General features: G+C 45.1%; 1 protein-coding gene across 1 annotated transcript in view; it reads left to right on the forward strand.

Moving 5' to 3' along the window:
- Positions 1–961: 961 nt before the first annotated feature.
- VPS4B (vacuolar protein sorting 4 homolog B) overlaps positions 962–14,481 on the forward strand; it is a 42,255-nt gene continuing 28,735 nt past the window's right edge. Inside the window, exons 1-3 of the mRNA XM_075921373.1 lie at positions 962–1,132; positions 10,753–10,864; positions 13,961–14,111. Of these exons, the coding sequence (XP_075777488.1) occupies positions 1,109–1,132; positions 10,753–10,864; positions 13,961–14,111 (287 nt within the window). The 5' untranslated portion in view covers positions 962–1,108. The remainder of the gene's footprint in view (positions 1,133–10,752; positions 10,865–13,960; positions 14,112–14,481) is intronic.

Consider the following 14,481-nt stretch of genomic DNA (forward strand, 5'->3'; position numbering starts at 1 on the left):
GCTCCAGTAGGGAGTTTGCAAGCCAGGTGCTGACTCTGGGCTAAGGCAGTAGGATGGGATGCAGCAGGAGGTAAGGGGGCAGCACTTCCCTTGGAAAGCTCCCAAAAGCAACTGGACACCCTTCTGGCAGCAGCTCCTAGACGGGTAACCCAGAGGATCTCTGCATGCCTGCAACTGTAGCTCCCATTGACCACAGTTCACTGCCAATGGGAGCCAGGGAGTTGGCACTTGGAAGCAGAGATAGTTAACCGGTTTTGGGGTTGCCCTAAATTCCATGGTGCCCTAGGCAGCTGAATGCTGCATATGGGGCAGTCCAGCTCTGGTGGCCAGCCCTATGTCCCATCCATCCCTCTGTGGGCTATGCTCCTGAGGGCAATCCCTAGGGGTGTGTGGGGCTGGGACACTCCCCCCTGCTCTACTCTCATACACTCCAACTCCTTTCCCAAACGCCCCCACTCCCTTTCTTCGCCCAAGCCCTTTTCTCCAAGGAAGGCCCCCTCCCCGGTGCCTCCCTGCCCCTCACCCCGCAGCTCTGGACATGCCTCCCACAGCTCCTGCCCCTGAAGCCTGAGTGCAGCGCCCGCCCCCACCGCTAGGGGCAGCCCGGTGGGAGAGGTCACAGAAGGGGAGTGGCCGCGCGCGCCCCAGGCCGAGGCGGCTCCACGCCCAGGCTGCAGGGGGCGCACAGGGAGGCGCGGACACTGCCAGGGGCCAGGGCCATTACAGTACTAGGCTCCGTAGACGGGGAGCGCGAGGCAAACATGCGGCAGGGAGAGCGGGCGGGGCCCAGCCCTGATTGACAGGCAGGCGGCCGGCTCGGGCCCGGCCACACCTCGGCGCTCCCTGCGTAGGCGGGAGCAAGCCGTGGAATGGGAAACACTCGTGCGCCTGCGCACAAGGCCCTTTCCCTTCGCATCCGCCCTTCCCAACCTCAGCCCGGGGAGCGGCTGCGTGACGTGACGTGACGTGTGACGTACGGCGCAGTCACGCGGGCGCGGGGCGGAAGCGCAGCGGGGTCCCGGCCGCCTTTTGGATACGGAAGTAGCGCGGGGTCCGGGCGGCGGGGAGCAGCTCCAGGGACCGGACACGGCGGCGCCGCCCCCCCGACATGGCCGCGACCTCCAACCTGCAGGTGGGGAGAGGGACCGGGGTCCCGCCCAGCGCTCCCCTGGGGGGCGGGGCCCGGGGGGGGGATGGGAGCGGGGCTTCCGGTGTCGGGGGACGCGCTGTCGCCTTGAGTTCTGTCTCGAACGGGCTAAACAGCGCGAGTGAGACTCGCTGTGTGTGAAGGGGAGAGAGACTGTGACACTGTCATTCTGTGGGGGGGGGGGGGGACCCGAAACCGGGCTGCCTCACCCGTGGTTAGCAACGTGCCCTCGACCCCCGTGTTACAAGGGGAACGTAGATGAGCAGGAGGCTCTTCATCTGGTCAGCCTGTGGGAAAGCCTTTCCTATTGCTTGGTTCATGCACTTTTGAAATACCGTAGTCAATGTAATCAGTCGAATCTTAAAAAACAACAAATAGTCTGGCAGCACTTTATAGACTAACAAACCATGTAGATGGTATCATGAGCTTTCATGGGCACAACCCCCTTCAGATGAAAACTCCGGTCCTCTGAAGAAGTGGGCTAAACCCACAAAAGCTGATGATACCATCTACATGTGGTGTTAGTCTATAAAGTGCTACCAGACTATTTGTTGTTTTTTAAGTTTATCCTGTGCAGCCTAACTCGGCTACCTGCTGAAGCTTTTAATCAATCTCAGAGGGGTAGTCGTATTAGTCCTTAAATTTAAAAACAAGTGGCCCTATGGCACCTTAGAGACTAACCAAAAGATATCTATAATCATGAGCTTTTTGTGGGCAAAATTGTCAAAAGCAAATATTCCTGCCCAGCACAGGGCTCTTCAGGATGCTTGGGGGTTTGTCCCCTCTGTCCATTAGCTGCACGGTTCACTGACTGCAAGCACTGATGTTCTCTGCCCTCTCGTATCCTATTCCAGGATGGAGATTTACCTCCCCACTTTTCAATTAGTTCTTTCTTGTTTTTTGGTACTTCAAAAAAGCATCCATCTCACATGCTACATTATATATGAGGTTAGAGGAGGTGAGATCTGTAATTGTTAAGGTATCTTCTGCTCTATTAGCTCTATAGTCACTTTTCTTTTTCTTTTGCACCATGTTTTCTCTCTCCTTGGCTTCACACGGTAGTTGTGCTGGTATAGTTAAAGCTAGTATGAAAGCAGATATAGTGGTTATAAAGGCAGTTATATAACTCATAAGACTTTTTTTAAAATCATACTTATAACTGAAATAGCTGTACTGTGACACAACTGGTGGTAAACTAGGCCCTAGTTAGGGATGTAAGGGAGTATTTGACTACCTGATAAATCAACTACTCTCTCTCCCGCCCCCCACCGCCTCTGCTGCCTCTGTGTCAGAGGCAGCAAGGGCAGGAAGTCAGCTTAAAACCTGGTTCACCCCAGCACCGTCTCCATAGGGTTGAGGGCAGACCTGCAGCATTCCAAAGCCAGCACAAGCTAGGACTGCATAGTCCTTGCTTACACCACCCCCAGGAGCTAACCCTACTGTAGCTCTGCAGTTTAAACGTACTAGGAGCCAGGCTACTGCACGCCCAGCTCCTCCTACTACATTTAAACTGCAGAGCTGCAGTGGGGATAGCGAGCATCCCCCTTATCGACTAATCAGGTAGTCAAACTGCAATGGAATATCCATCATCAGCTAACTGTGTAGCCAATTTAACATACCTAGTCCTAGTTTCCATTCTTTTTATATATTGATTCACTATTATTTGAGCTATCATAGCTCTTAAGAGCCTTCCTTTTTCCTCAAAACAATTAATGAGCTGCAGTCTCTGGCAATCTAACATTTTGTTTTTGTTATATTCTCCTGTGTTTATAAAAGGGAAGACCTGGGCCATTTGTTCTAGTTTTCAGGCTATTTTAAGTGGATTTCAGAGGTGGCCAATGAATTCTGTAGAGTTTTGTAGTTTTGTTTGAGGGATGTTAACCAAAATGCATACTGATAAGCATGAGGCTTACTGGTATGCTATCTTGTGAACCCTCCTTTGCCAGTTAACTCCGGTGGAGGCCAGCCGTGCTGAGCCAGAGCAACCCTGGCCGCAGCGTGACTGGGTGGTAGAACCCTGCAGCTATGGCAGGCCCGGGTGGCAGGGCCTAGATTAAAATAGTTAACTGGTTAAGTGCTATCATTTAACCAGTAAACTGTTTTAACATCCCCTTTTTGGTTTTTGGCAGGAGCAGAACAGAGGGTAACACAGCTCCCTTGCTTGCTGGTGATTTGCTTTAACAGCTAGTCTTTTCATATGCCCATGCCACCCAGAATGGAAGATTTTGCTCATTGTTTTAATGAGAAACCAATTCAATATTTTTCTCACACATGGTGGCTCGTTGTTTAAAAGGTCTTCCTTTTGAAACAAGTTCTTTTAGTTCTTGTAGTTTAATTTAATCAAAATATTTTTGCACCAGTGCAATTGAGTAAAAACCAACCAAACAATAACTCTACTGCTGCTTCCCTTCTGATCCCTAGATGCTTCTGCTGTGTATCAGCTTTGTTTTCTATGTGTTAGAGAGCCCAAATCCTGATACGGCTATATGCACGAGACCAAGGACCAATCCATACAGTAGTTCAAACTCCTAGAAGCAGCCTTATTGCTGAATTTTCATGATCCATTTGATCACTTTGCTAGTACAGTTAACAGAGAAAAAAACTATGTATGAGACCTGACTATAGTAACATTTACCACATGTGTATAGTTACTCTGAGCAAACTGTTAGCTGTTAAATAGCTGTATTTATATTGGCATGAGCTAAATAACACCAAATAGAAATGTAAAATTATCCATTATCTGTTCTTCTTGTCCATACACAAACATAACAATAGCTGTTAAAAAGTAATCTGGAAAAAACAAAAAAATCCCTTTTTATACAACTTTCTGATGTTTGAAGGCCTCTTCCTCTTTGCTTGTTAGGAATTCAGCCTTTACTTGCCCTCCTCCCTCCCATCCCCCCGAAAGACACTTAAAATACCAAGGATATGAAACTGGATTAACTGAGGGGTAGCGACTTTGTTAGATGGTTTACAACTTTTTGAGGTTTTGTACTGTAAGCTTGCAGTCCACAACTGAGTCTCCAAGATAGACTTTCTACAAATTCCTTATTATGGAAGATTTTTCAAAGGCACAATACCCTCTGCTTATTTGCTGGTTTATTTCTGGTAAAAAGCACAAATAGGAAAGAGAAGTAAAAACAGCCTGAAAGATTTTTCTTACATAAAGAATGGCACATAGCTATACTTCTTCCCCACTTCAGACCTTTTAATAGAGGGGATAAATACTTTCAGAATCCTTGAAACACAGTTATGTTAAATTTGTAGTTATAAATGTTTGGCACTGCTACACTGCATCCTTTTTTCCCAGAACTAGTCTCAACCATTATGTGAGGTTTTATACTGACATAGTTCACGTGACACAATCACATTGGAGCTTTGCTAGGGATTCTTTGTAACCAGGGATGTTAGCAAACATTTATTTGTGTAAATGTGTAACCGCTGAAACTTTTAGCAGTTACACGTTTACACACAGGAGAGCAGGCGGGAGCCAGTGCTTGCAAGACAGCTCCAATCTTCCCCTCTCCCTTGCTCCCCTCTGCTGTCTTGGATACAAAGGTAGCAGTGCAGGGGCAGGCAACTCTGCAGAAGCCTATCCCTCTCCCCCAGCTGCTGCCTCTACGTGGGACAGCTGGGGGAGGGGCCTTCCGTGGAAGCTGACATGCATGGGGAGCATGCTTAAAAGCTGGCTCCCCACAAGCACAGGTTCCTGCCTCCCCCCTCATTACTGCCACAGATACAGAGGTAGCAAGGATGTGTGTGTGAAGTCATTAGGATTAACCAATGAGCCCAGGCTTATTGGTTAATCATGAAAATGACTGCACACTAACATCACTATTAAAAATGGTTGACTTTAATAGTGTATCCCAAAAAATTTTTAAGCTGTGAAGATAAATTTGAGGACAGTGTTGATTTTCCATACATTTGCTCAGTTAACAGGAGCGCTATAATAAAAATTAGGAAGTCCTTCATTAACATTCCAGTAATAACTATAGCTTAGTATAGAGAAATGCTTCTGCCTGTGGCATCTAGTTTATGTATTACAGATAATATAGTGAAGATACACTGTTGATTTTATATGTATATATAGAGAGGGAGATCTTTTTCATATTCACAGGCATGAAAAATGCACTGTGGACTGTAAAATCTGGTGTCTTGTGTTATTTCACTATGACTATATACTATGTATTTGAGAGAATTTGTATGTTCAAGAACTCCTTCTAAACGATAAGGGCTAGGACCACCAAATTTGCTCTGTAGCTTACTTTTATCATAGCTTAAAGCAAAGTAAAGGTTTGGTTGGGCCAGGACAGTGGGATGTTCCTGGAATGCGATTGCTCTGGGGTGGGGCCATTTTATGAGAAACAGTGTTTTAAATGAAGAAAACCAAAAATTATTTGAGATAAGGACCTGAGCAATGCTGAGTAAATCCATAGAGATTTCACAGAGGAGACCAGCGTTTCTCAGCTTAAAGGTCTTGACACAAAAAGGAGTTGCAGGGGAGGTCACAAGATGATTTTGAGTGGATTGTGCTTGCTTCTGTGCTGAGAGTGGCACTCAGGTCTAAAGGGAGTACCCTACCAGCATGTAAAGAACTACAGATAGCCATACCGCACCATGCCACCCTTACTTCTGCGTTGCTGTCTTCAGAGCTGGCTAGCTGTAGAGTGACGGTTGCTGACTGAGGACCAAGCTCTGCAAGCAGCACCACCGAACTAAGCATAGTAGTATCATAGCATTCCATCCTTTCTTCTGCGCTGCTGCTAACAGCAGCTCTGCCTTCAGAGCTGGGATCCCATCAAGCAGCTGTCACTTTCCAGGTGCCCAGCCCTGAAGGCAATGCCAGCAGCAGCATTGAAGTATAGCAGAACTGTAATCTAAGGATGTCAAATATCGACTAATTGACTAATCGAATAGACAATGCATTTTGCATCAACTATTAAATTAGTCGATAGGACACCTCCGCCTTTGAAGTGTAGCAACAGCCCTAGCCTTAGCGACCCAAGAACCGCTGGGTAAATGTGCTAGCATTTTATAGTTTTTAAATATTCATGTATGGCATCTTGAAGGAATGCACTCTGAGTCATTTATTTAAAAGATATACCAGGAAGTAAAGATGGGTGGAGTCCTCTATCACTGATTCCACACCTGGCAAAAAACATTTTATTCATCTGTATACAAAACTATGAATATGTAATAACCTGTCTTGCAACATTCAGGGTAGCACATGCAGCTTCAATATTTTGTGAATTGGAGCTTAACTGTAACATTTTAATTGATTTTTTTGCTTTTAAATATAAGAATAAGATGTAGATACCACTATAATGTCTCTTAACTCACACACCTTACAGAGAAATAGCCGTGTTAGTCTGATCTTGGTGAAACCAAAAAGCAGTCATGTAGCACTTAATAAACCATCTTGTTAAGTTTTTAATTAGATTATGAGCTTTCGTGGGGCAGACCCACTTCTTCAAGTCTGAAGAAGTGGGTCTGCCCCACGAAAGCTCATCACCTAATAAACCATCTTGTTAATCTTTAAAGTACTACGTGACTGGTTCTTTAGTTACACCTTACAGCCATGGTCACCAACAGGTCGATTGCGATCGACTGGTCGATCGCGAGGCATCGACCAGTCAATCCCGAGGCATCCTGGCCGCCCCGCCCCCATTTCTCCCGCTCCTCCTCCCCCCCCCCCCCGAGAAGCCCCAGTACCTTTCTCAAGTGAAAATGGAGGTAGTGTTGGCTTCCCGGGGATGGACAGAAGTCCCGCAGTTTAGCGCCACTTCCTGCGATTCCGGAAGTGCACTAGCTGCTCTGCCGGGTGTACGGCGGGAGGGAGCATCAGCTCCCTGCACCGCACAGGAGGGGTGAGTCAGCACCGGGGGATGTGCACGCGGGGTTTCCCAGTGCGCGCGGGAGGGTCGGCCCCGGGGCAGGCGCACGCGGGGCTTCCGTGCATTGGGGGGGGGGGGGTCAGCCCCGGGGCAGCCGCATACGTGCGGGGCTTCCCTGCATGGGGGTCGGGCCCGGGGCAGGTGTGCGCTGCTTTCCCTCGGGGGGGAGGGGGAATCCTGGGATGAGGCAGATGCAGGGGACTCTCTGCCTCCCCTGGCACCCCACTCCTCCCCAGACCGCACTCCCCACTCCCTGAACACTGTCCCCACTCCTCTGTCCCCACTCCCTTAACTCTGTCCCCACTCCCTTGTCCCCAGCTACAGAATTCTGTCCCCACTCCCCTGTTCCCAGCTACAGAACTCTGTCCCTATTCCCGTCCCCACTCCCCAACTCTGTCCGCACTGACACTCTGCCCTCCCAACACCCTGCCCCCAGCCGCAGAACTCTGTCCCCACAAAATGTATAATTATAAATGCTTCATTTTAGATTTAAATATCATGAATAAAAAACAGACCATTTATTTCATAACTATAAACATGTGATTTTAATTTTAAATATCGCATAATTTAAAAATAAACTGTTTATCAGAGTAAGTAAGGGCTGGGGATAGCAAGTGATGGACAGGAGGAGAATAGAGAGGGCGGGGCTTCAAGGAAGGGGCGGGGCGGTAGATCTTCACCTGTTCTGAGATTTAAAAAGGGATCTTGGGTGTAAAAAGGTTGGAGACCACTGCCTTACAGAGTCTTTCCCCTAGCACCCCAAAAGTTGCACTCTTTCCTTTGCACCCTATGGCTACGTCTAGACTGGCATGATTTTCCGCAAATGCTTTTAACGGAAAAGTTTTTCCATTAAAAGCATTTGCAGAAAAGAGCGTTTAGATTGGCACGGACGCTTTTCCGCAAAAGCACTTTTTGCAGAAAAGTGTCCGTACCAATCTAGATGCGGTTTTGCGCAAGAAAGCCCCGATCGCCATTTTCGCCATTGGGGCTTTTTTGCGCAAAACAGTTTTTAGCTGTTTACACTGGCCCTCTTGTGCAAAAACATTTCCGGAAAAGGGCTCTTGCCCGAACGGGAACATCAAAGCATTTGCGCAAGAAGCACTGATTTCGGACAGTAGAACGTCAGTGCTTTGGCGCAAAATCAAGCGGCCAGTGTAGACAGCTGGCAAGTTTTTGCACAAAAGCAGTTGCTTTTGTGGAAAAACTTGCCAGTCTAGACGCAGCCTATGTGACAGACAGACACACACTAGAATCTCCATTAAATGCACATGAAACTGATGAGTGGCTTGGTACACTCTTTAAAGATCAAGAAAATAACTTTGACTATCTCAGCATGGGGCTGCCTATTGAGGTTTCTGATGTTGCTTTTAAAAGTAACATAACGTGCATTGTGTCCGTGTGACATACGACTTAACAGAACTTTGAGAAGTTCTGATCAGTAAGAACTATTCTTGTCAGATTTCTTTCTACCTCAGCTATTCCAGCATTAGAGGATATTGAAAGGTTGTAGTAATCCTTAATAAAAGGAAATAGATGAATTGTTTTAGATCAAACTAAAAAAATAGGAATGTACCACAACCAGATCTTAATATCAGGTGCTTAGGTCAAATTTCCTTAAAGTAGTAGGCAATTGAAAACTTTAATAGATGCTTTAGTGCCTTTAACTCTGTGTCACTACTGTTCCACTTAGAACATACTGTTTAAAAAAAGCATAATATTTTGTTTTCATTTGGCTTCATTTTCTTTTTAATCACTTTTGTAAAATAGCCAGAAATGGGCTCTTTCAGGTCATGTGGCCTTCTGTGTCCCCACTGACCTCAGCCAGCTCCTTAACAAAGCTTTGTGTCTGAGGCTGTCTTTCTCTGAGACATCTAACAGCAATTGCTCCAACTTAAGGCGCTGATTCTGCAACTATAAGCTCATGGAAGAGTCTTACGTGGAGTTTATTACATTAGCAAAACAATTTGTTGTTGTAAATGCAAACATTTGTTTGGAATACAAGCAGACCCCGGGTTACGTACAAGATAGGGACTATAGGTTTGTTCTTAAGTTGAATTTGTATGTAAGTCGGAACTGGCTCCAGATTCAGCCGCTGCTGCTGAAACTGACCAGGGGCTGACTACAGGAAGCTGGAGGCAGAATTGCTCTGCCCCCAGCTTCCTGGAATCAGCCACTGATCAGTTTCAACAGCGGCTGAATCTCGAGCCTGGGACAGAACAGCTGGGCTGCCAGGTAGGTCCCTGCAGGACCAACCCGGCAGCACCCCAGCTGCTCTACCCCAGGGTCCACAACAAAAGCCTGGTCTGCTGGGGGGGGGGGGGACGCACTAGCTGCACCCCCCCAGCAGACCAGGGACACGGGGAGCAAAGCCGCAGCGGCGGCGGGGTGCCGCGCCTCTGAGGCTTTGCCCTGGCAAAGCCTCAGAGGTGCGGGACCCCTCCACCTCCCCAGCTTTGCTCCAGAGCTGTGTCCAGACTCAGGGGTTTTTTCGGGAAAAGTAGCCTTTTTCCGAAAAAACTTCCCCTGCATCCAGACTCAAGCCGCGTTCTTTCGAAATTAAATCGAAAGAACGCAGCTTTTCTTTCAATGGCGGTAAACCTCATTTCACGAGGAAGAACGCCTTCTTTCGAAAGTTCCTCTTTCGAAAGAAGGCGTTCTTCAATGTAAATAGGGCTTCTTCGAAAGAGAGCATCCAGACTCACTGGATGCTTTTTTCGAAAAAGCAAGCCGCTTTTTCGAAAGTTCAACGTGTAGTCTAGACGCTCTCTTTCGAAAGAGGCTTGCAGTCTAGACATAGCCCAGGTGTCCCTGGTCTGCTGGAGACGATCCCCAGCAGACCAGGGGCACCCGGAGCAGCTTTTCTCGCCCCCGAGGTCGAGGTGGCGGGACCGCTGCACTCTGGGCGGTCCCGCTGCCTGCGAGCTCCGGAGCGAGAGAGCCCCGTTCGTAAGTGCGGATCCGACATAAGTCAGATCCACGTAATTTGGGGACTGCCTGTACAAACAAAAACAGTACAGAATTGTTAAGAAGTTAAATCTCATCTAGACTTATTTCAGAATGAATAATTGTATTTAGTGACATGATATAGTAAAGCAAAACAAAAACCTTGGTAAAAGCTGTATCACACACCTGCCACCAGGCATCTGAATTTTTTTTCTCCTTAGTATATTTTCTTTTGTTTGGTAATGGAAGAGGACACTCAGTTTGAGGTTCCAGTACAACTGATTTTTTAGTATTAGATGCAAGTGTATGAACATTTCTACTATTAGTTGTACCTCCCATATTGTTTTTGGTTAATTACTACTTTTGATGCTTACAAGAAGACTGATTTGCATATTGCCAGTTAAGATAAGCATGAGTTCCTTTGTTAAATGTGGCCATCAGGTGGTCATATGAACACCTCAGTGAGTTTTGTTTTAATATTTCTAGAAATAGGTCACAATGTGACAAAATAGAGATCAGTTTAAAGGCACATTAGTTACATAGTATTACTAGTTTAAAAATATTTGAGCAATTTGAAAATTATTCTATGATCTGGGCTGTGCAAGGACAGTCCCAATGAATTGGTAATCAATTATCTTCAACTTGTTTGAAAAGTAGATATTCATATAATAAAGGCAAGGCATCAGCTTTCAATGCAACTGTTTAAATTATTATTTTGATGTTTTGCATAAGTTGTCATTTTAATCATTTTTTTTATTTGCTTTACAGAAAGCAATAGACCTTGCTAGCAAGGCAGCACAAGAAGACAAAGCAGGAAACTATGAGGAAGCACTCCGCTTGTACCAACATGCTGTGCAGTATTTTCTCCATGTCGTAAAATGTAAGGCCTAGTCTATTAGCTAGTTTTTAAAAATTGCAATAAATAGCTAAATTATATAACACTAATACAATCTAGCTGATTGAATCAAAATGGAAGTTTTTCTCTATGTTAAGTATTGACAAATGTTTTATTTCAAGGTACTAAATCTCTCTAACAGTCAAATTAGACTTGCCAGCTATATTTTAAGTGCACATATTGTGTCTCCTCTTCTTCCACCATGCACGTGCTCTTCAATTGCTCCAGTCTTGTAAATAGACAACCCTTTTGACATTTAGAAAGGAATCCGGCTACCAACATTAGATTTCTTCACAAAATTTCATGGTGGTACAGATGGAGAATGGAAAGGGTTAAGTATTTCCTTTTTATGTAGGGGAAAGTCAGGTGGTTTCTGGAAAACCGATCTCTATATAGTGTGACCCAACAGAAGTTACTGTCTTTTCTTGATGGTTAAACATTATCAAACTCCCATCTTTCATTCTTTCCACTGACAAATATATCAAATTCAAGCTGCTTATGCTTACCTTTTTAAGATTCTGCACAAAGGAACATACAGGAGGCCCCCGACTTGGACCGCCCAAGTTCTGACCCCCCGCACTCATCATTTTTGTAAGTGCAGAAGGGGCTGAAAACCCCCAACTTACTTCCTCAGACCACATTTACAACTGTGCACGGCGCCTATCGTAAATGAGGGTTTGAGTTATGACATCCCCGACTTGCTGCCCTTCCCACAAGTCAGGGGCTTCCTCAAAGTAGTTTAAGTGTGCGCGTGCGCATGTACGCGCACACACACTCATGCACACACGATATAATCTGCAGTTGGGCCATGGGACATTTTGCTGACGTTGACCGTCCATAGGCACAGCCCCCTCTCAGTGGCCATGGTTTGCCCTCTCCAGCCAGGGGGAGCTACATGAAGTGGCCGGGAACAATGAACCATGGCCACTGGGAGTTGTGGGGGCCATTTCTGGGGATGATCATCATAAGCAAAATGTCTCATGACCTGCCAGTGGATTATTCTGATGGGCCACCGATTGTTCACCACTGCTTTACATCCTTCCCTCACTGTTGTCTTCATGCTTCCTTCTCTGTTGTCTCTCATACCTGAATTCTTGCTTTTGCTTTTGTTGTGTAAAGAGTTGCTTTTCTGAAGTTAAATTTCACCTTAAAATGTGTTATTTCTGTCAAACCTGCGAATGCAAACTCACTCTAAGTTAGAAGTGATGTCACATAACCAATACAAATCTTAAATAACAACCCTGAATGATCAAAGGAAAGTTTGCATGTGGTCTTCTGTGTCTATTTTATGCTCTGTGAGGCAAAGGAATGTGTCTTTTTGTGTCTTCTGTAATGATGGCCACAATTTTGGAACTTGTATTTAGAGTCAAGTGTGCATGCCCTTTGTGTGCGTGCATGTGTGGGTGTGTGCCCTGGAATGCTTTTGAAATATCTTTTACTGAACCAGCTCCTGTTGGTGAGGAAGACAAGCTTTTGAGCTTACAGAGTTAAGGTTGGTCAGATTTTGTGTCTTTCTCCCTTTGAATGAGAACATTTTTTTTCCCTCTTCCCCCTTCTCCCCCTCCCCCACCCTCCGAAGGGGATCAAGTTCATACAGTGTAAATAAAAACTACTGCTCAGTGCTACCAATCTCTTAAACTGCTGCCCACTAACATTCTTTTTTTAAGCAAGCTAATCAAGAAGCTGTCCATCTGTCAATATCATTGATTCTTCTCAGTTAGTTAGGCTTTAGATCAAGTAATGATGCAAAGATGGCTATCTCCTGCTGATAGCCAAAGGAAGGGCATCCATCTTATTCTTGATGGCCTTCTGTGGCATCTGATGCCATTGATCACCAAGTACTCCCGGCTTTCTGATAAGAAGCTTTTGAGGTAAACAGAACTACACTGAAATTGCTTGAATCCTTTTCCATGATGTTGTCATATGTAATTGATCATGTACATCTAAAGCCCTCACAAGGCTTAGTCACTTTCCACTATATTATTCAACATCTGTGTGAAGCTTTTGGGAGATCTGGTAGGTTATGTTAGCTAATCCACAGTGCAGCATTTCATTTACTTTTCTTGTTAAGTGTACCTTCATCCGCAATACCAGGTAAAATAAGCACCTAGATGAAAGCATCTTGATACAGTTGAAACTGGGTAAAACTGAAGTGATTGCGGTAGGAAGAAGGAAGTGTTTAGAATAACTTGCTGCCTCATAACACATCTCCATTGTCAGAGGCATTTTCCCTCATGCTGTTGTTGCCTGCAGACCTGTCCTTTAATCTCAGTGCTGTTGGATAAGCATGTAGCTCTGGGATCCAAAACACACATAACTGACCAGAAAGTTGCTCTCCATTCTGTCAGCACAAATCTGGTTGTAATGACCAGGGCTCGACAAACAATGTAATCTACTCACCCATGGCAAGTAGATTACAACCCAGAAGAGGCAGTGCAGAGCGATCTGCGTATGCGCAGAATGATCTGCGCAGAGCGCGAAATCGTGCGGCTGGCGAGCAGGGCTCGCCGCCGCTTGGCAAGCCCTGGTAATGACCACTATATTTGTGATCTGCAGACTTGATTATTGAAGTTCATAACTAGTAGTGAAGCTACATACTTTGAAAAAACTCCAATGGATAGAAAACCACAGTAGCCCATCTTCTTAGTGATACAAATCAGAATGAGCTTAACACCATGGAGCTCTTCTCTTTGCAAGTGTTTCCCATTTGAGAGTCCAGTTCAAAGTGTGTCTTAAGCAAAAACCTTTTAGCTTAATCAAGTTTTCTCTCCTACGCAATAAAAAGGAGAGAGCTGTTTGTTTTTTAAATGTTTGACAGGTGCTCAGATAACATGGTGGATAGTGGCAATATAAACATCTAAATGCCTCTTGAAGTATTTGCTAAGCATGTAATGGGATTTCTTGCAGGCTTTTAATTCACTTTTTCTTACTTGAGACTGGAGAAACTATTACACACTACTTTCTTACATATTCTATTAAATTTAGTATTACAATTGGGATAGAATTATTACCCTTTTCTGTTTTGATTTATGTGAGGGTTTTGGGTTGCCAGTAAAGCATAACCCTTTTTCAATTTTTTAGACGAAGCACAGGGTGATAAAGCAAAGCAGAGTATCAGATCGAAGTGTACAGAATATTTGGACAGAGCAGAAAAACTAAAGGAGTATCTGAAAAAGAAAGAGAAAGCTCCACCAAAGCCAGTGAAAGAGTCTGGTACATCTGAAGAAAAAGGGTATGTTTTTGAAACAATAAAGCAAAATGCAATATTTTTCATGTTGCAAACTCAGCTGAAATTAAAGTTACTTAAAACTTTCTTTCAAATAAGTTTAATCTGTGTGAAATGTATCAAATGAGCAATACTGAAGACTAAGTTACAGTAGCTAACCAAACAATATGGACAGCATGCATACTGATACTACAAGGTTTCCTGTGTTGCTTTTCCAATATGTATCAGCCCTACAGTGGAAGATCCATTTGCTGTAACTCACTCCAGTAACCTCACTTTTAGCAGGTCATTAGCCTTTCTGCCGGATGACAACTGTGATGACTTATGACCTCGATACCTACTTACTTAAAAACTAGGACCTGGTCTACACTGAGAG

The sequence above is a fragment of the Pelodiscus sinensis genome, chromosome 2 (assembly GCF_049634645.1).
Source record: "Pelodiscus sinensis isolate JC-2024 chromosome 2, ASM4963464v1, whole genome shotgun sequence".
NCBI lineage: Eukaryota > Metazoa > Chordata > Testudines > Trionychidae > Pelodiscus > Pelodiscus sinensis.